Raw genomic sequence first — 24,967 nt, 5'->3', positions numbered from 1 at the left:
CCCTGAGTGAAACAAAATCTTGAGCTGGTGAGCTTTCAGAAATTAATGTCATTATATATCAAATATTCAGTTGAATTCTATTTGTTCTTGCCAAGACTGTTAATCTGTTTTGGAATAACAAATTATTTTGACGTAGGAAATTTTGAAAACTTAAAACTTTGACAATCTAAATTAAACAAAAATACATGACAAAAAAAAATTCCAAAAATAAGTTGTTTTTTAAAGAAAAGTAAAGACCATATTAACCTTAAGATCAGTAGAAATAGATACCTACAAAAACTCTTAACTCGAAACAACCAGAAATTAAAGAAACAATCATAGCAAAAAAACATACAACGGGTACTAATATAAATGTAAAATAAACCTTAAAACAAGTAAATCTTAAATTGAATATACAAATCAAGCTTAAGAGGAACGAAATAATATTTTGCTATTGAAGCATAAATGAAACCCAAAACGAACAGAAATTAAATAAACAATCATAGCAAACAAACATAGTTCTAGATCTCGAGGATCTAGAACTTTCAATTTCCGACCTCTAAAGTTCATATGACCATTGCTTCCATATTTAATATGGAAGAAATTCCTTTCATATTAATTCCGACTATTTCGATAGAATGGCAAAAACGAACACAGCTTCTTTTGCATAGTTAAGACCCTATTTTTAATTAGCAACCCTCCAGAGTAGAAATCCTTAGTAAAATCAGGATTCTAAGGATGCATTTCTCCAAACACAGAAATGAGAAAGTTGCATCCAGCTTGAATTGCAATATAAAGAATCATATAGCCTCGGAAGCCTCATCTGATAAGTCACAAATAAACTATCAGATTCAGAAGAATTCAACAGTTAAGTTCCCAGTCCGAGGCAGTACAGAAGCAGTGGTAATTGCAAGAAGTACAGGGGCCTTGGTAATTGCAAGAAGTAGAGGGGCAGCAGACTAGAAGGCAATTGCCAGAGAATGATTTGCAGTGCTCTTGCAATTCTTCTGCCAGTCAGTCCACAAAGCTGGATTTATTTTGAAGCAGCTAGAAGACTCATTATTGACATTCACAAAGACAATGACTTTTTGGCAAAAACTATTTTAATAAAAAAAATTATCACAAATTACCTAAATAAGAGAATACTAGAAATTACAAAACTCAGTGCCATGTGATTTAAACAAGCAAAAAATACAACAAATGAAACACGAGTTTACAATTCGTACATATATTACAATATATTCTAGCAATAAATAATCTAAAAAAAACATTAAAGGATCTATTACATTTCAAATAGAATTACAAGTAAACTAGCCAGCAGAGTAATCAGGGGAAGAGTATATTTCAAATGGATCAGAAGTTGGGTTGTTTAAGGGTTCAAAAGAAGGATTCTTTTATCATTTGGGTGCACTTGGGTAAGTTCAAAGTCAAAACAGCCACAAGTAGATTGGCGTTGATTTTGTAGATGGTATCCAGCTACGAAATGGATTCCATCTGGGTACTTTAATTTATTCATACGATATTACATATTTGAGATCTTGTAAGGACACATGGTTTTGTCTCAATAATTCAGAAGCCCAATCAAATACAATTATTAAAATGGCTTTTCAAAATATTTTGAGATTGATTAAAGTAGGCTATAATGTTCTTACATATTTGAGATTTGTTTTTATCAATTTATTTATACTCAGTTTTCATTCATAACCAAATGTCATCACATTCTCATAAAGATTGTGATTAACTGTAAAAAAAAAACAAAAAAAAAAAAAAACTGACAAACAAAAACTTCATGGCCGATAAATTAAGGCAAATGGAAAGCGTATTTTTTTTTTTTAAAGACTAATTATTTTCCTAGAATGAGTTGTCTGATGATAATTCAAATGGAAATTAAAGGAACATAACAATACTCTCTTAAATACTTTTTGTCTAAATGGTTCTAGTAAACCTAAATAGTATCAGTGAGAACTCTTTGATGTCTAATAAAACTGCTCTGTTCAGTAAAAGAGTATTATCAGCTCTATTCTGTTCAGTATAAAACTTAAAATTCATCACATTTATATGGTCTCTCAATTGCATGCAATCTTTGGTGCGTTTTCAAAGAGCCTGATTGAGAAAAACCCTTCTGACACATATTACATTTTAATGGTCTTTAACCTGTATGCACTCTTTGGTGCGTTTTCAAAGTGCCTGACTGAGAAAAACCCTTCTGATATATATCATACTTATATGGTTAAAAACTGTATACACTTTTTGATGCGTTTTCAAAGAGCCTGATTCAGAAAAAATCTTCTGGCATATATCACATTTATATGGTCTCTCACCTGTATGCACTCTTTGGTGAAATTTAAAAAAGAATCTGATAGAGAAAACCCATTCTGACATGTCACATTTATATTGTCTCTCACCAGTATATATTTTTTGTTATGTTTTCAAAGAGCCTGATTCAGAAAAACTCTTCCGACATATCACAGTTATACAGTCTCTCACCTGTATGCACTCTTTGGTGCGTTTTCAAAGCGCCTGACTGAGGAAAACCCTTCTGACATGTATCCCACTTTTATGGTTTCAAAAATGTATGTACTAATTGGTGTGTTTTCAAAGAGCCTGATTCAGAAAAACTGTTCTGACATGTATCACATTTATGTAGTCTCTCACCTGTATGCACTCTTTGGTGCGTTTTCAAAGTGCCTCATTGAAAAAGACCCTACTGACATATATCATAACTGTATGTACTTTTTGGTGAGTTTTCAAAGAGCCTGATTCAGAGAAACTGTTCTGACATATATCACATTTATATGGTTGCTCAACTGTATGCAATCTTCGGTGCTTATTCAAAGAAGCTGATAAAGAAAAACTCTTCTGACATATATCACATTTATATGGTCTCTCACCTGTATGTACTCTTTGGTGCATTTTCAAAGAGCCTGATTGAGAAAAACTCTTCTGACATATATCACACTTATATGGTCTCTCCCCTGTATGTACTCTTTGGTGCGTTTTCAAAGCACCTGATTGAGAAAAACCCTTCTGACATGTATCACACTTGTATGGTTTCAAAACTGTATGTACTTTTTGGTGCATCTTCAAAGACCCTGATTCAGAAAAACTCTTCTGGCATATATCACATTTATATAATCTCTCATCTGTATGCACTTTTTGGTGCGTTTTAAAAAAGCGTCTGATAGAGAAAAATCCTTCCGACATGTCACACTTTGGACTCTCACCTGTATGTATTTTTTGGTGCATTTTCAAAGAGCCTGATTCAGAAAAACTCTTCTGACATACACCACACAAAAATGGTTTCAAAACTGTATGTACTTTTTGATGCGTTTTCAAAGAACCTGATTCAGAAAAACTCTTCTGGCATATATCACATTGATATGGTCTCTCACCTGTATGCACTCTTTGGTGCGTTTTCAAAGCGTCTGATAGAGATAAACCCTTTTGACATACGTCACATTTGTATTGTCTCTCACCTGTATGTATTTTTGTGTGTGTTTTCAAAGAGCCTGATTGAGAAAAACTGTTCTGACATGTATCACACTTATATGGTATCTCACCAGTATGTACTTTTTGATGGGTTTTCAAAGAACCTGATTGAGAAAAATTCTTCAGACGTATATCACATTTATATGGTCTTTCCCCAGTATGCACTCTTTGGTGCGTTTTCAAAGCAACTGATTGAGAAAAACTCTTTTGACATGTATCACATTTATATGGTCTCTCAGCTGTATGTATTCTTTGGTGCATACTCAAATGGTTTGATCTAGAAAAGCTCTTCTGGCACATCCCACATTTATGAAGTTTTTTTCCAGTACGTGTTACCTGACGCCTTTTAAACTTTCTCTGCTATTTCCTAAATAAGTGACTATTCAAACATGTTTTCTGATTATTTAAGTCTTTGGCTTCAGTTTCAGATTCAGACAAATTTAAGGAGACGCTTGTAGATGGATCCTGTGGAGCAACGACCAATACATTCCCCTCCATGTTTAGATCAGAGGTTTTGTAAAGTGTCCTTGTAAAAAATATGTTGTCTCATATCACCAATAAATTCTCGTAAACATATGGAATATCTTCTTCTTTTTCCCATTCAGTGCTCCATAATGTGAACAACAAAATCTCGGTAATTATGAACTACAGCTGGACAGATATCCCATTGTATTGGTTGAAGTTCTTCACAACCAGTGTCTATGTGTAGATCTAGCATCAAAAAGGATTTCTCTGCTTTTCCACAGGAATCACAACCCCAGATGCCTGCTGTTAATTCTTCAATAGCCCTCTTGTCAGTTTTCTCACCATGATAATTGGTTTTGGGCTTGAAAGTTGCGGTAGAATAACACCATCAGAACAGCCCAGGGTAGAACAGATTGATCCTAAAAAAATATATTTAGTTAAATAAAACAAAGAGAACAAATAAACAGAAATTGAAGCAAAACTAAATAAAAAAAAAAAAATACTGCCTCTATAAAAAAAACATTATCCTAGTAGGTTAGAAAGGTTTTAACAAATAGATTAATCTATTCTTTTCTTACTTTATTTTTTTTTAAATACTTTTATTGGTAAGTTTTACTGGAAAAACTTGTAAATTTGATAGAGAAACTTTCTGAATCTAACAAGTAAAAATTTTCTTTTATAATGTTTACTTATAATTGGACTCCAAGTTAAAAGATGAGGCCTGCAAGCGGTTGGGTCCTTTTCATCCTCTTGTGCGATTGTTTTGATTTGTAGTTTTTATATTGATATTGTTTTGCATGTGATTTGTTTTTGTATGTCTTTACTTTTTATTTTCTTTTGTTACTCCACTTTTCTATAATTGTTAGTGGGTCAAAAATAAATTATTATAAGAAAAATTTCGCGGCAAAATCACCGAAAGTCTAAGGGCCGTTGAAGCAGTAAAATCGTAAGTAGCAGTAAATAAAAGTGAAGTTCTGAGGATGGACATATGTAAGAAAATGCTCAACTGTCCCCTTTTTATTCTGATTTTGGAACAAACTTATGTTTGTACTAAATAGAAATTTCAGCTTTTGGTTGACAATAGCATTTCTTTGCAAGATATATACTTAGTTTTTCTTTTTATCTACAATAATTATTTTTGTTTATGTGGGGAAAAAAAAATTTCCAAACATTGATTTCAGCAGAAAATTCTCGCAATAGATGTCAAAAGACCATAATAGTGACATATTTGATGACGAGTAAGTTCTAAGCACAGCTTAATAGCATTAAAAAATTTGCAGATTCTTTTTTGTTATTCAGCTCTGTAGAAAAACATCTGTAGACAAACATCTGACCAATCTGATATTCTGCATATTTATACAATTTAAATAAAAATTTTGTCTTCCAGGTATTTGGCTACAATTTATAAGTTTCCAGTAATAATCACAAAAACTATAAACTGCCAAAGACAATATTTCTCTTTTTTTCTTTCTAAGAAGCATCAACAACAAGAAGAAAAATAAGGAAATCTTTTTGTAAGACAGTGAAATTCTATATTTGAATTAATATTTTGGCCCTATGTTCAAGGGCTGTCCTCAGCAAAAAACAAATATATAAAAGAGAAGACTTGCATTAAAATATAGCCATTAAAACTAAAATGAAAAACTTTAAAACAGTCCCAGCATCCTTACTTCAACAAAGTTCAACCAGGACTGATAAATAATGTGAGGGGAAATAAGGCAATTCATTGAAATGAAAAAAAAGTAATTAAAAAACACTCATGTTAAGAATCTCACATAAAAACCGGACATTAAAAAAAGAGAAAATATTTATTTAGCACTGCTATATTATTGTAGAAGACATTGAAATTGACAAAATGGAAAAAAAAACTCTACTTTGCCTATGCTGTGCAGGTGCAATGTTTAAGTAGCCTAAGAAAGGCAATTAAAACTTAAATGAATCTCATGAGAAGCTTTTCCTCTCATATTTTTCCATGTTTTGCAATGGTTATATTGCGTTTCATACTCATGCTTTTGGTTTTTAGTCTTTTTAAAGACCTTTTCTAACAAGCTGTTTCACATTTTAGCCTTATCTCGAAAATAATTGGTTTGCAGAAAAAAAAGTACAGAACAGCAAAAATGTAATAAAAAACAAAAACTGAAAGACGCAAAGTTAAAATATTGGAATAAAAAATCATTTGCTAGCCAATAATTAAAACTGACTGAAAAACACGGATAAAAGAAAGAAAGAATAAAAAAATAAAAGTAAGAAAGAAAAATTGAAGGAAAAAAGATAAAAGAACAGACATATAATAATGAAACTATAAGTTTTCTCTATAATTTACCAGAAAAAATAAAACTCACAAAAGTGAAAAAATACAGAAGATAAACAAAACAAAAGGCCTAAAGAACCTCCTCAATAATTTTATTACTACAACATTAAGTTCTAAAATTATAATTTTATTCAGAGATTTTGTGTCCAAATAATTTCTAATTAATTTTTTAAAAGAAATATCTGGAGATAACAAATTTATACTTGCTCAAGACCATATTCTAGATATAAAGTGGAAAGAGTAGCAATGCTTTACAAACTTTGTGAAACTCAAAAAATTAAAAAAAAAATCTTGTAAGAAACTTTTGATCTTGCACATTGTTAAGTTTTAAAATTTGAATTCCTATTATGTATCTTCCATTGATTTCGAATAGAAATTTAGCCTTCATATAGACATTTCAAAATAATAATTGAAAGTATTTTCATTATATGGAGTTTCTGGGTGGAGGATTCACAGGTAGATTTTGATGTTTGAGTGATAGAGTACAATCTGAAATTTCCATGGGTGTTTTATTATCAATTGATGAAGCAACTTCAATTCCTATAACCAAGTAAATATAGTGACAGAATAAACCTAGAATGCTCTTATAACATATTCTCATTAATTTACCCAAAACAATAAAGGTCAGACCAAAAAGAGATTAATGAAATTCAAGTGTAAAAAATAAGCAATGTAAAAATAAATTTTGCTAATTACTTTTTGTATTTATCCAACAAATTTTAACATTAAAGTAATGCAAAACTGATTCTCTCTTAGAAAAGGAAATGTCTAAAAACCTGAACTTTCTATAAAATGAATTTCAAATCAAAAGCTCAACAGATTATAGATTCAACTTTTAAAGAGCTTGTCCTTATATGCTGATGTTTCAAACCAAACAACAGGGAACAACTTATATCGGATTAGTCATTTGATTAAGGCTAAAATTTCCAATAATGTATACATGAATTTTAATTTGTTTTAGAGAATAGAATCCAATCAGCAATTCACAGATCAGCACCCACAAGACATGATTATTAGAGTCATAAATCATTTCTCTAGTTTTATGAAATTTTTTCCTTCTTGTTTGGGTTTTCACCCGTAAAAATAGATAGAGTCTTGGATATTACAATGAAAAAAAAATCAAAAAAATCAGAGGTTGATTATAAATACAAAAAAAAACACATAGACAAAAATATCTATAATCATCACTTAGGGGCAGATTTCAGAAAAAAAACAAGAATATACTATATGAAAAAAAAAATCTTGAAGCCCCGTGCAAAAAATCTTGAAGCCCAGGACAGTGACATTAAGAGTGAAAATAATAGATATTGACAAAGGAATTAATAGCTATATCAAGAAGCAGTATATGAGTCTTTAAAGGATGCTTATATGCACTTCAGGAGAGAAAACTAGAGGAATAAAAAAAAAATATTGCAAGGAACAGGATGGAGCAGATCTTAAAGTACTAAAATAGAAAACAAAAGAATTGAATTCTTAGAGCAAGAGTATAAGGAAACAAAGCAGTTATTAAAGTTTCAGTTACAAGTAATATTGCAGCTAGTTGAAGAAGGATTTGCTGGGTTGCACCTCCCCCCCCCCCCCATATTCACACATCAATAAGATGTGTGATTTTTATTAGTGCTAATGCGTTAAGGCAAACTTCAGGAATTTTTGGTTTCAGATAAAAGAGACTAAAAAGAGAAAAATCAGAGCCAGACAAGAAATACGTTCTGTATAAGTAACAAAAATAACACACAATGAGTATCACCTCTGTTATATATGTGCATGCTAAAGTTTGCTTAACACTACCCATCTTCCAAAAAATATATCATCTTCAATCTCTGAAGCTTTCTTGAGTGCAGTACTGCCACTCTCGTTTCAGCAATATACTACCACCCATCAGGTAGAGTGTCATAGGAGCAAGACCTATAGGCAAATGCAAATAGTTTCAATCAAGTGAAACCACTTCTACATCTACAAAAAACCACTGCAGAAGGTGTTCCTTGGAACCCGAAGCACCATTCAAATACTTAATTATTTTTTTTACACATAATTCATAAATATGACAACGACATTTTAATAGAATAATTAAATTCCTTATTGTGAAACTTTTTCAAAATATACTTGTTAAGGAATTTTTTTTTTACTTTTCTACATAGCGTTCTATGTTTGCACATCCATTTGCAATGACAGGAGCATTAAGCATTACACTGGTCAAATTAAGATAGGTCCTAAAAAGTATGGTCCCATAACTGTCAACTCATTGATTGCATAGTTCTTTAGCCTGTGTTTCAATTTCATTACCACTCATGTCCCATCCTATCAACACTAATTAGGAACTTTCATGCATCATCTGAAACTGGCACCTCTTAAGTAGTCAAGTATAAAGATCATTCAGAAAATATGGGTACACCACCTCATTAAAAAAATGTTTGAATTTTAAAGTGCTCAATGTCAACATTCTTGAAAATCCAATACAAATACTTTATGCACTGTGGTATTTTAGCCACATAAAATCAGTTTCTAGCCAAATAAATTCTTTTCTAAATTTTGCATTTATGATATTTAAATAAATACTCTGAGATGTCCCAACTGGGAGACCTGCAAGTCATAACTGACCAGAGTCTAGTCACATCCATGCCTTTGACCTATGATCACTACATTTATTTTATCCAATTGATTCCTAACAATTAAACACACTGGCTTAAACCAAGACTTCACTTACAGATCCTCAACCAGAAATGTAGAAAACATGCTTTTCAATTGTTCAAAATATATTTATTTCTGCACAATATAGACCATCTAGTAATGTTTCTACCAAACAAGCTAATTCTAATGGCGTGATTCATAGCATAAAAACAAGCATTGTCAAGCCTTGAATTCAAACAAACACAACTTAAAAACAATAGGGAAATTTTTTCCAAGACAGTGCAATTTAAATCGGTGAATATTTCGGCCCTATGTCCAAGGGTTGTCTTCAGCACAACATTAAAGATAATATGCATATATAAAAAACTAACATTAAAATACAAAGTTTAAAACTAAAAAAGCTTTTAAAAAGCACTTTTAAAAAACATTCAAAATAACCCCAGTATCCTCACTTCAACGAAGTTCAACCAGGACTGATAAATAAAATGATGAGAGAGGATGAATTCATTCAAACGAAATAAAATGAAATTATCAACTGCAAGTTTTCAAAGCTAATATTGCTTTTTTAGCAGCTAGTCTTAAAGACCTTTTTGTAATGGGTTCAATACTATTGTCAAATGGTGTAAAAATATTTTGTTAGATCATTTTTGATAAAATTTGAGCATAAAGAATTCAGTAAATATTCTCATAACTCCTTATTTAAGGAAATATTTTTATTTATTTTGAGCCTAATTTCGATTGATTCCCGGACCACCTGTTTTATCCCCAAATCACTACTTATGAGAGAAGATTTTTAAAAAAGTATTGTGTGGCTGGGATTATCAAATATATGGCTAGCTAAAGCAGAATCAAAGGAGTTATTAGAACTATTAGCAATTAACGCTTTGTCTGTGTCTTCTTTATGCTGGTGTATCCGTTTTTCTAGATTCTGATGAGTTCTGCCAACGTAGTAATTGCCACAGTCGCATGGTATTTGATAAACCCCTCTTTGACGAGTAACCGGGGTTTTATTTTTACCGGAACTTAAGATCGTATTATTGACAAAAGGAATGGGGTATCCGTTGCCAAAAAGAATATCTCTGATAAAATTTATTTCTGCTTTTATGTATGAATCGGAGCAAATGGTCGGGGCACGGTCAATGAGAGAAGTTACAACTGCTCTTTTAACTTGTGGGGGGGTAATTTGAATTAAAATGAAGATATCTATTGTTTTGTGTTGGTTTTCTATAGATAGTGAAGTCAAAATTATTAGTATTACGGATAATTAGCACATCTAAAAATGGTAGTTTATTTTCAAATTCAATTTCTAGGGTAAACTGCAAATTTCTATCATAAGTATTAAGATGATCTAGGAAACCCCGAAGTTCAGTTTCCCCATAATTCCAAAGTGAAATTACATCATCCATGTAATGACCCCAATAGACATGTTTTAAAAAATAAGAATTTAATGCCCAATTTTCAAGGTTCTCGACATAAATATTAGCCAGTAGGCCGGATAGAGCTGCTCCCATTGGTAACCCATTTATTTGTTGATAAAAATAATCACGAAACTGAAAATACATTGAAAACTTATTACAGATTTTAACAAGATTAAATAAAACTTCACCATGATGGCGCTATTTTTGCATCTGTAAAGGATAAACAGGAAAAAGGAATTGAAATCACGTACAAATATGGAATGCATAATTTAGCTTTTTCATAGGGCTTAGGCATTGAACTATTTGTTACTGGATTATATAACAATGCAATTAAATGAAAATATAATGACCAAGGTAAAATTGGGGATGCATTTTTGGTATCTGACATCATCTGGCATGAATCCATTCTTTTTCTTGTATATCCTTCCACAGATTCATATATTTTGTAATACTTGTATTTTCCTGGATTTGGTAGTGATTCTTGCAGTTGCTTCTTTTCCAACTGCAGATTTTGTTTATGATAAGATGTGATTCTTGCTGCTGCTTGTTTTTTTTTATTCTTGCTGTTACTTGTTTTTTAACAGCAGATTTCATTATCCATTGTTTTAACAGCAGATTAGGTTTTTCATTATTTTTGCTTGTGAATTGAAATAATGCATATCTCCTAAACACAAATCTTGTTCTGCTTCATATTGGTTCATGATTAATTCGGACATCTTTTTCATGTGTTTTCCTTTTAGCTTTTTGGATTCATTTGCCCAGAATTACAATTTTGCATGATGTCATAGATGCCAAAAAATATCTTACTGTCTTTCCCCAGTAATTTTGTTTTAATTTTCGATAAGATTCTTCAAGATACCATGCATTTTACTTCAGCTGTTTGGAATCAATCATCTCATATAATTTTGCATGTGTCATAGATACCAAAAACAATTCAACTGTGGAAAAAATGGTTTAATTATATGGAGTTTCTGGGTGGAGGATTCACAGTTAGATTTTTATGTTCAGATGATAAGAGTACAATCCTAAGTTTTCATGGGTGTTTTATTATCAATTGATGAAGCAACTTCAACTCCTATAAACAAGTAAATATAGTGATAGAATAAACTTACAATGCTATTATAACATAATCTCATTAATTTACCCAAAATAATAAAGGTCAGACAAAAAAGCAATAAATGAGATTCAAGTGCAAAAAATAAGTAGTGTAAAAATAAATTTTGCTCATTACTTTTTTATTTATCCTACAAATTTTAACATTAAAATAATGCAAAACTGATTCTCTCTTAGAAAAAGAAATGACTAAAGACCTGAAGTTTCCATAAAATAAATTTTACATCAAAGGTTCAGCAGTTTATAGGTTCAACTTTTAAAGAGATAGTCTGTGTGCTGATGTTTCCAACCAAATGACAGGGAACAAACTATATCAGATTAGTCATTTGATTAAGGCTGAAATTTCCAATAACATGTACATTATCATTTCTCTAATTTTATGGGACTTTTTTCCTTCTCATTTGGGCTTTCACCCATAGAAATAGATAGGGTTTTGGATATTACAATACAAAAAAAAAAAAAAAAATCAGAGGTTGATTATGAATACTAAAAAATTATAGACAAAAACGTCTATAATCATCACTTAGGGGCAGATTACAGAAGAAAAAAACCAAGAATATACTATATGAAAAACAATCTTGAAGCCCAGTGCCTCCCAGGTAGACCCCGAAGCCCCGCCGAAAAGTCAGGGGCGCGCCGCCGAAAAAAAAAACCGCGGCACGCCGCCGAACTTGGATCCGCGCGCTGCTGCCGCCGCTGATTCGCTCGGCGGTGGCGTCACTAATACGCCACCGTTTTTTCTGTTTTTTGGTTATCGGTATCGACCTCCGGGCTTAAACCGTCATCCCGGCTAATCTGTTTCTTAAAAATAAATACTGTCATCATGGGCTCGCCATATATATCGGTTCATAGGAAGGAGAAGAAGAAATTTTTCTTGAAACAAAAATTCTACCTTCCACTTTAAAATTCTGTTCATTTTTCTTTCTGATTTTTTGGATGAAAAGAGGTAGGTATAGGAGCAATAGGCACTTCAGGATGTTGTCATAGGCAGCGCAATCGAGCGGTCTAAGTAAAGAACAATGTTGGCACAATGTATTATTTTTTTTTTTCCGTACCAGGGCAATTCGTATTGAATGAGTTGTCGTAGAAACTTCAAAAAGGGCTCATTCGATTGGAAATTGGAATAACTAGTGCCCTTTTTAATAGTCGAAAGTCATTGGAAGGCAGCTAACACCCCTTCCACGCCCACCCTTTCCCCAAACACATCCAATCAAAATTTTAAGATAGCCATTTTGTTCAGAGTAACTGATTTCCAGAGAGAAAATATTTTTTCTGAGGAGGTTACTCCCCAACAAACCCTAGGGCAAGGGTTTTGTAGTTATGCCCTGGAGGTATATAAAAACGATGTTGGCACATTGCATTATTTATTATTTTTTCCTTTGTGACCAGGGCATTTCATATCGAAGAAGTTGTCGTAGAAACTTTGAAAAGGGCTCATTCAATTAGAGATTGGAGTGGCTTGTGCCCTTTTTAATAGTCGAAAATGATTGGAAGGCAACTAACACCCCTTCCAAGCCCACCATTTTCCGAAACACATACAATCAAAATTTTGAGATAGCCATTTTGTTTAACGTAGTTGAAAGTTCTGGAAATTAGGTTTTAGAGGATGACAACCACCCTCACAGCCCTTAGGGTAAGGGTTGTAATTTATGCCTTGGGGACATATACGGTGTTTATAGAAAGCGTTGTCATAGAAACTCAAAAAGGGATCATTAGTTTGGAAATCGAAAAGCCTAGTGCCCTTTTTAATAATCGAAAGTGAGTGGAAGGCTTGACATTTTTATAGTAGAGATCGATGTGGGTATAATGTATAATTTTTTGTTGTTGTTGTTGTTTAGACCAGGGCACTTCGTATCGAAGGAGTTGTCGTAGGAACTTCGAAAAAGGTTCATTCGATTGATAATAGAAAGGGCTGATGTTCTTTTTAATAGTCGAAAGTGATTGGAGGAAAACTAATCCCCCTACCAACCCCACCCCTCCAATTTCCTTTTTTTTTAAAAATTAAATGTTTCCTTAATATTAAATAAAAATTCACTGTTTTTATTCTAATTACCAATAAGGCATCTCAGCATTATCCCAAGAACGACTGAGGGTATTATGTTCAAAGGCTTCTTCTGCTGTTAAAATTTGACCAAATCAAAATAGCCTAAGTGTATCCCAGCTATCCAAGAAAGTAAACAATTTTTTTTGCGAATGTTATCAAGTTTTCCATTTCAGGTCAACTAGAGGAGGTATGAAACTAAATTAAACACTATTATTTGTGTCCAGATTTTTACAATGGGTCTATGTTGTTAAATTTTGCTGAAAATTGTTTTCCAGCATACAAATAGCAGGCCAAACTATAAATTTTTACAAAATAGAAAAGATTTAAAGTATGATTTTCTTTTTCCCTGAAAAGACTATGTCAAAATAAAACGAACAGAAATTAAATTTAAAAAAAATTTTTCCAAAAAACAAGTATTTTCAAAAAAAAGTAATGAACTATATTAAATCAAAAATGAGCAAAATTAAAATCAAATAATCTACGAATCGTTAAACTAACGCAAATCAGCATCGATAAATAAATGAAACCCAAAACGAACCGAAGTTGCAATAAATAACCCAGTCAAAATCAAAACGAGCAGAAATTAACATAACTTGTGCTCAAAACCCCTATGCCTTCCCAAGCCCAGAACATAATTTGCACTTCACTGACAAAAATACAAATGAATGTGTATTGTCAGTTTAATCTACATATGCTGATATTTATAAATCAAAATGTTAATATTATTTGATATAAATGTAAAAACATTTATATTTTTTTCACTAAAGTGCAAATTATGTTCTAGCCTTGGGATGGCATAGGGGGTTTTGAGCCCAACTTATGTTAATTTCTTCTCGTTTTGAGTTTGTCTCGGTTATTTATTGTAATTTCTGTTCGTTTTGGGTTTCATTTATTTATTGATGCTGATTTGCGGTAGTTTCCCGCTTGGTAGATTATCTAGAGCTAGAATAGAAATATATCTATAGAAATGAATTACATTTTTTTGCACAGTTAGCAGAGCCTACTGAAGTTGAAGTAGCCTTAAACTTTGACTTGAAACGTTATATATTGACCCCTTCCTTCAGAAAAGAATTTCGGAGGGTAATTCCGTGTTGATAAGAAAAGAGGGTAAAGGTGCAGTTTGGTTCCTCCTGTAGTGTAGTGCGCAGGAGCCCTATGGTGTAGGTGCAGGTTTGTTCTCTCTTATAAAACAACTTATTTCAGCAGATACAAAGAAGAAACCCATTTGCGGCATTCTGTGGGACCCAAAGGTCCAGTACTAGTATCAGATCCCGCGAGTGGCAGTTTACGCTCGTCAAGTTCTGGCTGTACCGGCCACATGTGCCCCAGCTAAACGGCTTTTTAGCACAACAGGACTGATAGTGACTGCAAAAAGATCAATGGCTCCAGGCAGAGTGAACAAACTGACTTTTGTTACATCAATTGTAACTGAAGTGATGTAACCGCTGATTTAAAATTGTTGGTGTTGTTAAGCCATGGTATCTGATTTGTATACAGTGTTTTTTCGATGTTGTTATTTGTTTTTGTTTTTTTTTACTTCCTTTAACAACATAGGTTTCCCTGGGTCTAGTGGCTAAAAATGAGAATTCTACTTTGTCTGATCGACGGTGAACATAAACACTTTCCGCATGGCCCAAAAAATTCTTGTTTTGTCATATTGTTCTTGTATGTTTTTAGCCAACCATTTAAAAATCCTTACTAAAATCGAGGTTCAACGTGCTTGGTGAAGTGGAATTTTTATTATTATTTTTAATTAGAAAAAATCGGCGCGCCGTGGCGCGCCGCCGCCGATACTGAATCACACATTCGCCGCCGTCATTTCGGCGTGGCGCGGCTTCGGGGACTACTCCCAGGTGTCTATACAGCTAAGAAACAGCTTAAGGATTAAAAGTGGAGTATAAATGAACAAATTATAGAAATTCACTGATAATGCTAACTAAGTACACAAAACTACCCACTTGGTCTATGAAATACTTTCAAGTAGAGGGGGTCTAAATATATAAGAACAATAGAATTTTATGTCTTAGTATATCTATTTCTCCATCCATGAGTTGCACTTCTTGGCTGAAGAGCCTTAAGATGGCTCTATCTTGTTCTGCTTCATATTGGTTCATGATTAATTCAGACATCTTTTTCATGTCTTTTCCTTTTGGATTCATTTGCCCAGAATTATAATTTTACATGACGTCAAAGATGCCAAAAAATATCTTCCTAACTATCCCCAGTAATTTTGTTTTATTTTTTGATAAGGTTCTTCAAGATACCACACATTTTACTTCAGCTGTTTGGAATCCATCATCTCATATAATTTTGCATGTGTCATGGATACCAAAAACAATTCAACTGTAGAAAAAATGGTTAAATTATATGGAGTTTCTGGGTGGAGGATTCACAGTTAGATGACAAGAGTACAATCCTAAGTTTTCATGGGTCTTTAATTATCAATTGATGAAGCAACTTCAACCCCTATAACCATATTATTTTCTGATAAGGTTCTTCAAGATACCATGCATTTTACTTCAGCTGTTTGGAATCAATCATCTCATATAATTTTGCATGTGTCATAGATACCAAAAACAACTCAACTGTAGAAAAAAAGGTTCAATTTGCTCTTTAAATTGTAACATGTAGATAGATAAATGTATCATCAATTTTAATGAAAAGTTTCTTCTATTCCTATAAAAATGTTTAAACATACTCAAAGAAAGTGATGACTTCAGCCACAAAGGAAGACCAAGTGATGCAGAACATCCATTCACATGAACAATAATACCTGTCTCTGTTCACTCGTAATTTCTTTACTAAAATTTGTATTAAGAAATTATTCAACAAAACACAGCATGAAGAGACACTGATTAGCCCTTTCTCAATGAATGAATTAAAGATGACCCTTGATATAGTAAATACAAAGTCAGCACCAAGAGAAGATAAAATAGGATATACTTGGTTAAAACGAGCAGGGAAAAACTCCAAAGCAACTGAGGGTTCAAATAAGAAGAAGAAGTTCAAAAGAGCAAGAGATAAGTTGAGAAATTTTACCAAAACTATGTAGCAGCACTAGCTAAAGAATGCAAGCATAATCCAAAGAAATGTTGGCAACATTTGTCATGGGAAAGTCCTTCCTGGTCTGAAATCAATATCTGAACTAACTATTTCAGGAGCTGAACAAACAGATATAAAAGAAATTGCAGATGAATTTAGCAGCCAGTTTATGTCTATTTTTAGCACAACAGATACACACCTACCCAATGTTGAACCTACACAAATCCACCATCCAATGGAGCCCATTGAGATTCATAGTTCAAATGTGATAAAAAAAAACTGGAAAAAACGAGGAAAATATTGAGCATAAAGGTGCTCTCCCTGGAGAATTTGTTGATTAGGGTTATTATGCATATTATGAAGTAAGAATTGTGGTAAAAATTTACAGTTCTGCCTTATGATAAGGAGACATGTTAAGAAAACAATTCTTACTTTAAAATATATATAATGATCCTAGTTGACATAATATCCAAGGAGATAACTTATATCCTCAAATCTCTCCTTTTCCCTCTTTCTTTTTCCAACTGAAAAGAAAAATTATAATTTTCCTATGCTTTCAACACAATGTGAAAATCTTTTAAAATTTTTGCTATAAAGTTTTTTTTATAGATGGCGTACATCCCAGTTGTTGTTAATTCGTTTTTTATGATAGAAAACACAGTGGCAAAAATACAAAATATTGCTATAAACATACATATACATACAGAGTTTTTCTAAGTAATTCATGAATTTCTTAGAACCTATATCTTAACAGAGTATATACTCCCATCCCCCTAAAATGCAAATAATATTTTTGGATTTTTTTTTGAGGATTATTGTAGCTACCTAACAACGCAAGGCCCAGCAAGAGTAGAGTGTGTTGAAATGTGATGTATTAAATAAAAATTGGTGTTATATTTTTAATTTTTTTGTATTTATGTAAATATAGTGAAAAGTCTTTTAAAGTGTTATAAGAAAGGTGAATATATTTTTAAGTACAAAAACGTATATGCATTGTAAATTTGTATTTTCATGCTATGTTATAGGTCTAATGAATGGGAGCAGCCCCTTGCCGCCATGGGTAGCTAGAATGAGACTTTTTAAACTGTTGTATGGCAAATTAATGGATGGAGAATTGTATGAATGAAAAAACAAAGTTTTTAGGAAAAATGTAGATAAAATGTACCAGGAGAGAAAAAATTATGTATGTGAGGAATTAAAAAGGTGGAAAGCTATGGAAATTTGAGCAAGAGTTAAGATAGATAGGTAGTAAAGTGAAGGAATAATAGAGAAATAGAGACAAGTTAGATTACAAATAAGCAAGGAGTCTTAGATAAAAAAAAAGAAGAAAGAAACAGGATTAATTTTTTTTTTCTTTCAGGAGTACAAAAAGGAAACAATAACTGGTTTGATTCTATCCATTACATGATGTATCACCACTTATTATTGAGAAAACAAAAAAGAAGAGGAAACGCGGAAAGGAGGACCAAATACTGCTGGATAAAAGAAAGAAAAGAAGAATTTAAAATATGCATTAGAAAATGATTTTTTTTCTTTTCAATATTATAGTCTATTTTTGATTAAAAAAAAAAAATGTGCCCAAAATTGCATTCTGAATCTAAATATAACTAAATGAACTTAACCCCAACCCTAGACTTAACCCCAAATAAAATGTTGGAGCTACATCCCTGCTTGAGAGCTCTGATTCAACTTTGTAATTCCCAGTAATTTTAACATGACTGCTAATAATGTCTAAATACATCCAAATCAGGGTATATATTTGCACATTGGGGGGATGGGGGCAAAATTTATTTGTGATGCAAATGAAAGTTATATTTAGAATCGGAATGCAATTTTGTATATATATTTGCACATTAGGGGGGTGGGAATATAATACTTTTCTTATGATTGAAAATGCAGTGGCAAAAATACAAAATAAACCACCATTTACATGTTTGCTAAAAACAGAATTGAGAATAAATGAAATGGATGTAAGAATTACCTTTTTTGATCTAGGATGATATAGCAGTTTCACCATCAGAGGGAATTATATGGATGATTAATTTAAAATGATGAGATGATTTAGATGATTAAATTATAATGTCATAAATCAAGAAACTTGCAATAATAAATTTGATTTAATTTAATTATTGGCCGATGCCTTGACTGGTGCCAGGTACACTTTGAACTGGCTCATGAATATCAGGCTTGAATAACTCAGCAGCCTGTAGCAATAAATAATGATGTTTGGCCCCTTTATTAGGAAAAAAAAGTTTTCCAATAAAACTTGGCAAGATATCCAGCTATGTGGTTGTCAAATCTCCCATACCTGGGGATTGCTTCATGCATTGAATGCCATACATTCAATATTTTGTGTGTGGGTCCCAGTCACAGGGTACACAAAATTTTAAAACTGATTCACAGTTAAGTGCTGAAAACTGTGTGTGCCTAATTCAATTCAAATTCAATTCAAACTTTTTATTTCCTCCGAATACGAAGAGTAAAAAAAGAAATAAATAAAAATAATAACCACTAATCAACAGGCCATAAAATTATCTTAAACTATATAACAACAAATACGCAAAGGCCTTCAATCAAAATTACCACACAACTTAACACTTCATTCAATAGATAATAAATTAACAGTTCACAAATTAACACTTCATTCAAAAATTAAATCAAATAAAATACATTAAGCTTCGTGCGCAGCTCTATATAAATTATGAGAAAAAACATTTAATTTGGATAAAAAATTCTTTTGCTTTTTCTCCAAAAACATCAACAGGGTTTTTTATTTTATATGCATTCATTAAAAAAGTATTTGATTCAGATTTAGAAAAGCGGCAAAGGAACTTAGCAAAATTAAAAAATGTGGTTTTTACATGCGCAATATTACTAATTCTAAAAAACTGGAGAAGCGATTAAAAAACTAAAATCTGAGGCAAAGCGACTGTATTATATACCCGAGCCAGTGATTTCCGAGAAAGGAGATCGCGAAGACAAATTACTGCCCCGAAACTAGACGTTATTCTACTTTTAACTGCTTTAGAAACAGAAGCACGGCATAGAGCTAAAGTTGGTCCATAAGGTACACCAAGATATAAAAAAGATTCCAAAGGTTTTAAAATACTATCATAAATACGAACAGAAATTTCTGAATTAACGAGATCATTAGGCTTAGGACCAAGAATTAAAAACTGACACTTTTCAGGGTGAAACCGAAGTCCATGCTCACTAAAAACCTTTGCTAAGAAATCTACATTTTTTTGTAGAGACTGAAGTGATCGACTCAAAAGGAGTAAGTCATCTGCATAAGCAATCCACGACGGAACATAACATTTACCATAAATAAAAGTCAACTGAATTTGATCAAATAGCCTCTAAACAGTACTATTGAAAATCAAAGGAGAAATAATGCTTCCTTGTCTCAGCCCCCTACATAACTTAACATTATAATCACTAAACTGATTCTTCCACTTAATACGAATACAAGAGGAGCCATACCACTTTTTAAAACCAAAACTACTGGTAGTGGGACATTATTCTTCAGAAGCGCAGTCATAGCCCAAGAATGGATAATTGAATCATACGCCGCCGCAAAATCTAACGCAAGTGTATAAACTCTATCCCATTGCTTACAAAAGGATATTATTCTTGAAAGGAGGGTATGAGCAACACCCATGCTTAGACCCTTACGGAACCCAATTTGATTCAGGCCTTGGTTACAAGACTCCAAATACTTTAATAAAACTAACTCAAAAACTTTGCTAATCTGGCACGAAACAGTAATTGGCCTGTAATCAGAACATCGATTCGTATTCCCTCCTTTTTTTGAAAGGGGTGAAGTGGTAGCACGAGATAAGCTAGTTGGAAGAACTCCAGAAGAAAGACTAGTAGTAAAAAGAGTAGCGAGGAGAAGGATTGCTTTGGGGGATGCCCATTTTATATGGTTTGAATGTATACCATCATGATCAAAAGAATGCTTACATTTTAGAGCTTTAATTGCTACCGTTACATCATCAACAGAAACAGATATTTTACTATTTGGGCGGGGCTTTGAAATTTCTTCCGATAATAAAGAGTCAAGCCGTGATTCAACTGCCGCATCACCGGGTGAAAAAACTTGATTATAATGAGTTATCCAATCATCTAGTTTCAGAGAACTATTAGAATCTGGTGAATCTATTGTAATCTATCTATTGTAATCTCTATTGTATAATCTATTGTAAGAACTCCAACAATCTGATATTATAGTTGCTCCTGGATGAATCCACTCTTTTATAATGTCAAGTAGTGTGTCTGCTATCTGGTTGGGAAGGGAACAATAAAAATTTTTAAATGTCCCTCTCAATTCCTCCAAACATGCACTGTCCTTTGATGTAACACCCCCTATTGTATTTTGTTTTTCCTGCCTTTGCTTTGTCAATTTCAACTATGTTTCTAGGACCACCCAATTTAGCACTATGTTTATCAATGAAGTCAAGACATATTTCACAACAAAAACTTTGCCAATCAACAGCAGTTCTTGATAAAATGCCAATCTCATCCATTATGAATTGCCGAATATGTGATCCTCTATTCAAATTGCAAAACACCAGCATAATTTTTGTTATTTGCTGATAAGGCAAGTTTGCATTTTTGCACCAAGTCCCTTTATTATGACTTTGACAAAAAAGTGCAATGTTTTTTAATAGCCTTGTGTCCACATTACTCCATTCTAGTTTTTTGATGGCAGAATGCATGTCTTGTTTCATCAAAATGGCATTCTTTTTGCCATTCAGGATGAAACGTTGTAGTTGGCAAAATATTACAATTTATCAAAAATTGCTGTATATTATCTACAGTTTGAGGGGACAGTCTAAATAACATAATTTTATTATCACACAAGACACATAAATTTAATGTTAATGGCATGATTCAAAATTTTTCAAGCACAACTCACAATTTATATAATTACAATATGCCAATGCTTTTCAGTACAATTCTACTTTATCTACTTTTAGGGATGGGTCTACAGGCTAAAGTATGTCCTGGGGAGGTATTTTCAAGTACCTACATCCATTCCTTCTCCCTCTAGAGGGTCCTGACCTTTGATGACCTTTAAAAATCTGGGAGTTATAGGAGTGAAACCTTGCAAAATAGATCTTCTGCTTAAATGAAGTATAACAAAATTGTTTTCAGCTTCACAGCTTTTCTCAATCCCAATTTATAAGGTTTTAAAGATACGCAAATATATTTCCTAAATTTTTGAAATAAAACATTGACATGGCTTAAAACTCTGCTCAAATAACTGAAATTGCATTTTCAGAGCTAAAGCCAGAGAAAAAAAAAAACTGATAGCTGAAAATTATGGTGAAATGTTGTTTTGTCAAAATATCAATGGGTAAAGACCTGTAATGTAGGCAAATTTCAGGACCCTCTAGAGGGAGAAGGAGTGGAAGTAGCCTAGGTACTTCAAAATACCTTCTAAGGACATACTTTGGCCTGTAGACCCATCCCTGAAAGTTTCATTTTCCTAACCTAACCCCATTCTAATATAGTTAAAAGTAGCTAAAGTAGAATTTTACCTGCTTTTCTTTAAACACTTCCTATGACATTAACTAACAACAATCAGGATGAACACCATCTATAAGAAACTTATAGCAATAATTTCAAAAGATTTACAAATTGTATAGAAAGCATGGGGAGAATCATAGGCTAATTACTTTCTTTTTAGTTGGAAAAAGAAGGAAAAAAGGAAAAATTTGAATATAAAGGTTTTCCCCTTGGATAATATGTTAACTAGGATTGATTATAGATATTTAAAAGTAAGAATTGTTTTCTTAACTTGTCTCCTCATCTTAGGCCAGAACTGTAAGTTTTTACCAGAATTGCTTCCTCAACATGCCCCTCTTATAACCTGGAGTAAAAAAATGGTAAATAATATGGCATTGGACTTAACAATTCCAACTGGTGATGCTGATCTCCATTTCTTGGCCCTTTAATCAGCAACTGCAATGGGGGTTGGGGGAAAACCATCCTATGCTTTCACAAACCTGAAGTGGTTGTAAATTTATACTGGGGACTCTTTTGGGGGGTAAATTTTTACCAAATCATAGTATTGACTTACAAATAAAGGGAATATATCACTTGATGCCTTTTTTATGCTCTTTACAATTATAATAATCATTTTGTCAGAAATGAATTTTATTTCTTACGTAAATGGGAGGTAAGTTTAAACTTTACTCCACCCCTGAATGTGCAAATATATACCCTGAATTGGTATATATAGGGGTGGGGGTAAAATTCATTTCTGACAAAATTGATTGTTATATTTGTAAAGATCATAAAAAAAGGCGGTAAATATCTACCAAATCATATTATTGAATTAGGAATAAAGTGAATACACCTTTTGATGCCTTTTTTTATGCTGATTACCAATTTAATAATCATTTATATTGGAAATGAATTTCTCCCCCCCCCATATATGCCAATTCAGGGTATTTATTTCTACATTAGGGGGGTGGGGGCAAATTTTGTTTCTGATTTAAATGGGAGGTGTTTAAACTTTACCCCCCCCCCCTTAATGTAGAAATATATACCCTGAATTTGTATATATAAGGGGGGGGGGGCTAAAATTCATTTCCAATAGGCCTAGAAAAGATTATTATAGGCTATTCATAATCAGCATAAAAAAGGCATTGAATAGTATAGGCTATTCACTTTATTACTAACTCAATAATATGATTTGGTCTATATATTTACCAAGGCATCAAGTGGCATAGTCTATTGACTTCATTTGTAAGTCAATAATATGATTTGGTAAAAATTTACCCTTTTGGGGGGGGGGTGTCCTATTTATTAAAAGATATTGCTTAAGGATTGTTCTGGGTACCCGGCTGACTGACCATATTTCAAACAATAGGCTATACAAATAATGTGGTTCAATACCACTCTCTAGGGCTATAATGAAAGAAAGGTTGAGGTGGCTAGGGCATATTGTGTGGATAACAGATTGCCAAAGATAGTTCTTTTTGACCAACCATCTAGGGCTAAACAGAAAGCAGGTCTTCCTTGTCTGAGGTGGGAGGACATCATAAAGAAAGATTTAAAGGAAATGGGAACTTTATGGGCAGGTGTAAAAAGGGAGGCTTTGAATAGATTGGGACAGAGGAGGAGCATGCGCAGCTGTGTTGGTCTCAGGCGGCTTGGCCTCAGGTGGTAAAATTCTTCTTTAGCTACTTTTGACTATCTTGGAAAGGGGTTAAGTTAAGAAGATGAAACTTTTAGGGATGGGTCTACCGGCTAAAGTATGTCCTGGGAAGATATTTTGAAGCATCCACCTCTACTCCTTCTCCCTCTAGAGGGTCCTGACCTTTGATGACCTTTAAAAATATATGAGTTATATAAGTGAAACCTTGCAAAATATATCTTCTGCTTAAATGAAGTACAACAAAATTGTTTTCAGCTTCACAACGTCACTCAATCCCAATTTATAAGGTTTTAAAGATATGCAAATACATTTCCTAAATTTTGGTGATAAACTATTTATATGGCTTAAAATTCTGCTCAAATAAATGAAATTGAATTTTCAGAGCTAAAGCGAGAGAAAAAGAAACTGATAACTGAAAATTAATTTAAAATGTTGTTTTGTCAAAATTTCAATGGGTATAGACCTGTCATATAGGCAAATTTCAGGACCCTCTAGAGGGAGAAGGAGTAGAGGTGGGTACTTCAAAATACCTTCCCGGGACATACTTTAGCCTGTAGACCCATCCCTGAAAGTTTTAACCTAACCCCATTTCAAGATAGCCAAAAGTACCTAAAGTAGAATATTACCTTATCTTTAATACTAATAAAAGATTGTACTACCAGACCGTCTGTACTCTTGTGAGGGGAGTACTTCACCATCCACAAAAAAAAAGCAAGAAGATGGTTTGATGCACGATTGGTTGGGTTGACTGCTGATTAATCGAGATTAATATATAATTAGAAATTTTATTATAAATTTCTCAAGGTGTTGCTGCTGTTGTAAAAGTGCGGTGCGGTATCATCAAATTTAAATTACTTCTTCTCGGAACTATTGAGAGTAACTCAAAACTAGTAACTGAGTCAAACTCAAAACTAGTAGATATTAACAAAAGCTGGGCGCAAAACCTCTCTGCCTTCCCAAGGCCAGAAAAAAATTTGTACTTTACTGAAAAAAATATAAATGTTTTTACTTGTATAACTTTAATAAATCAAATAACTTTAATAAATCAAATAATAACTGACAATGCATATTCATTTGTATTTTTTCAGTAAAGTGCAAATTTTGTTCTGGCCCTGGGAAGGCATAGAGTTTTGCAGCCAACTTATGTTAATATCTGCTCGTTTTGAGTTTGACCCGGTTATTTATTGTAATTTCTGTTCGTTTTAAGTTTCATTTATTTATCGATGCTGGTTTGTGGTAGTTTCACGCTTGGTAGATTATTTGATTTTATTTTTGCTTATTTTTTGTTTAATGGGTCTTTACTTTTC

At 32.7% G+C, this 24,967-nt stretch overlaps 1 protein-coding gene across 4 annotated transcripts; it reads right to left on the bottom strand.

Annotated features, from left to right (window-relative positions):
* Nucleotides 1-1,139: 1,139 nt before the first annotated feature.
* On the bottom strand, nt 1,140-24,465 carry LOC148948069 (uncharacterized). Of its 4 annotated transcripts, XM_089095685.1 has the most exons (3): nt 24,320-24,465; nt 7,992-8,149; nt 1,140-4,352 (listed from the first exon to the last, which is right to left on the bottom strand). In XM_089095685.1, exon 3 carries the CDS (start codon nt 3,766-3,768, stop codon nt 2,659-2,661), a length of 1,110 nt encoding a protein of 369 aa, XP_088951811.1. In that variant the 5' UTR covers nt 3,769-4,352; nt 7,992-8,149; nt 24,320-24,465; the 3' UTR covers nt 1,140-2,658. The 4 variants fall into 4 exon arrangements, with proteins under 4 accessions (XP_088951811.1, XP_088951810.1, XP_088951813.1 ...); XM_089095684.1 differs by lacking the exon at nt 7,992-8,149; XM_089095687.1 differs by lacking the exon at nt 7,992-8,149 and having other exon boundaries at nt 24,325-24,465.
* Between the last annotated feature and the right edge of the window lie 502 nt (nt 24,466-24,967).

The sequence above is a fragment of the Artemia sp. Qi Xiang Cuo genome, chromosome 10 (genome assembly GCF_049724085.1).
Source record: "Artemia sp. Qi Xiang Cuo chromosome 10, ASM4972408v1, whole genome shotgun sequence".
Classification (NCBI taxonomy): domain Eukaryota; kingdom Metazoa; phylum Arthropoda; class Branchiopoda; order Anostraca; family Artemiidae; genus Artemia; species Artemia sp. Qi Xiang Cuo.
This window is presented reverse-complemented; position numbering and strand designations above follow the sequence as displayed.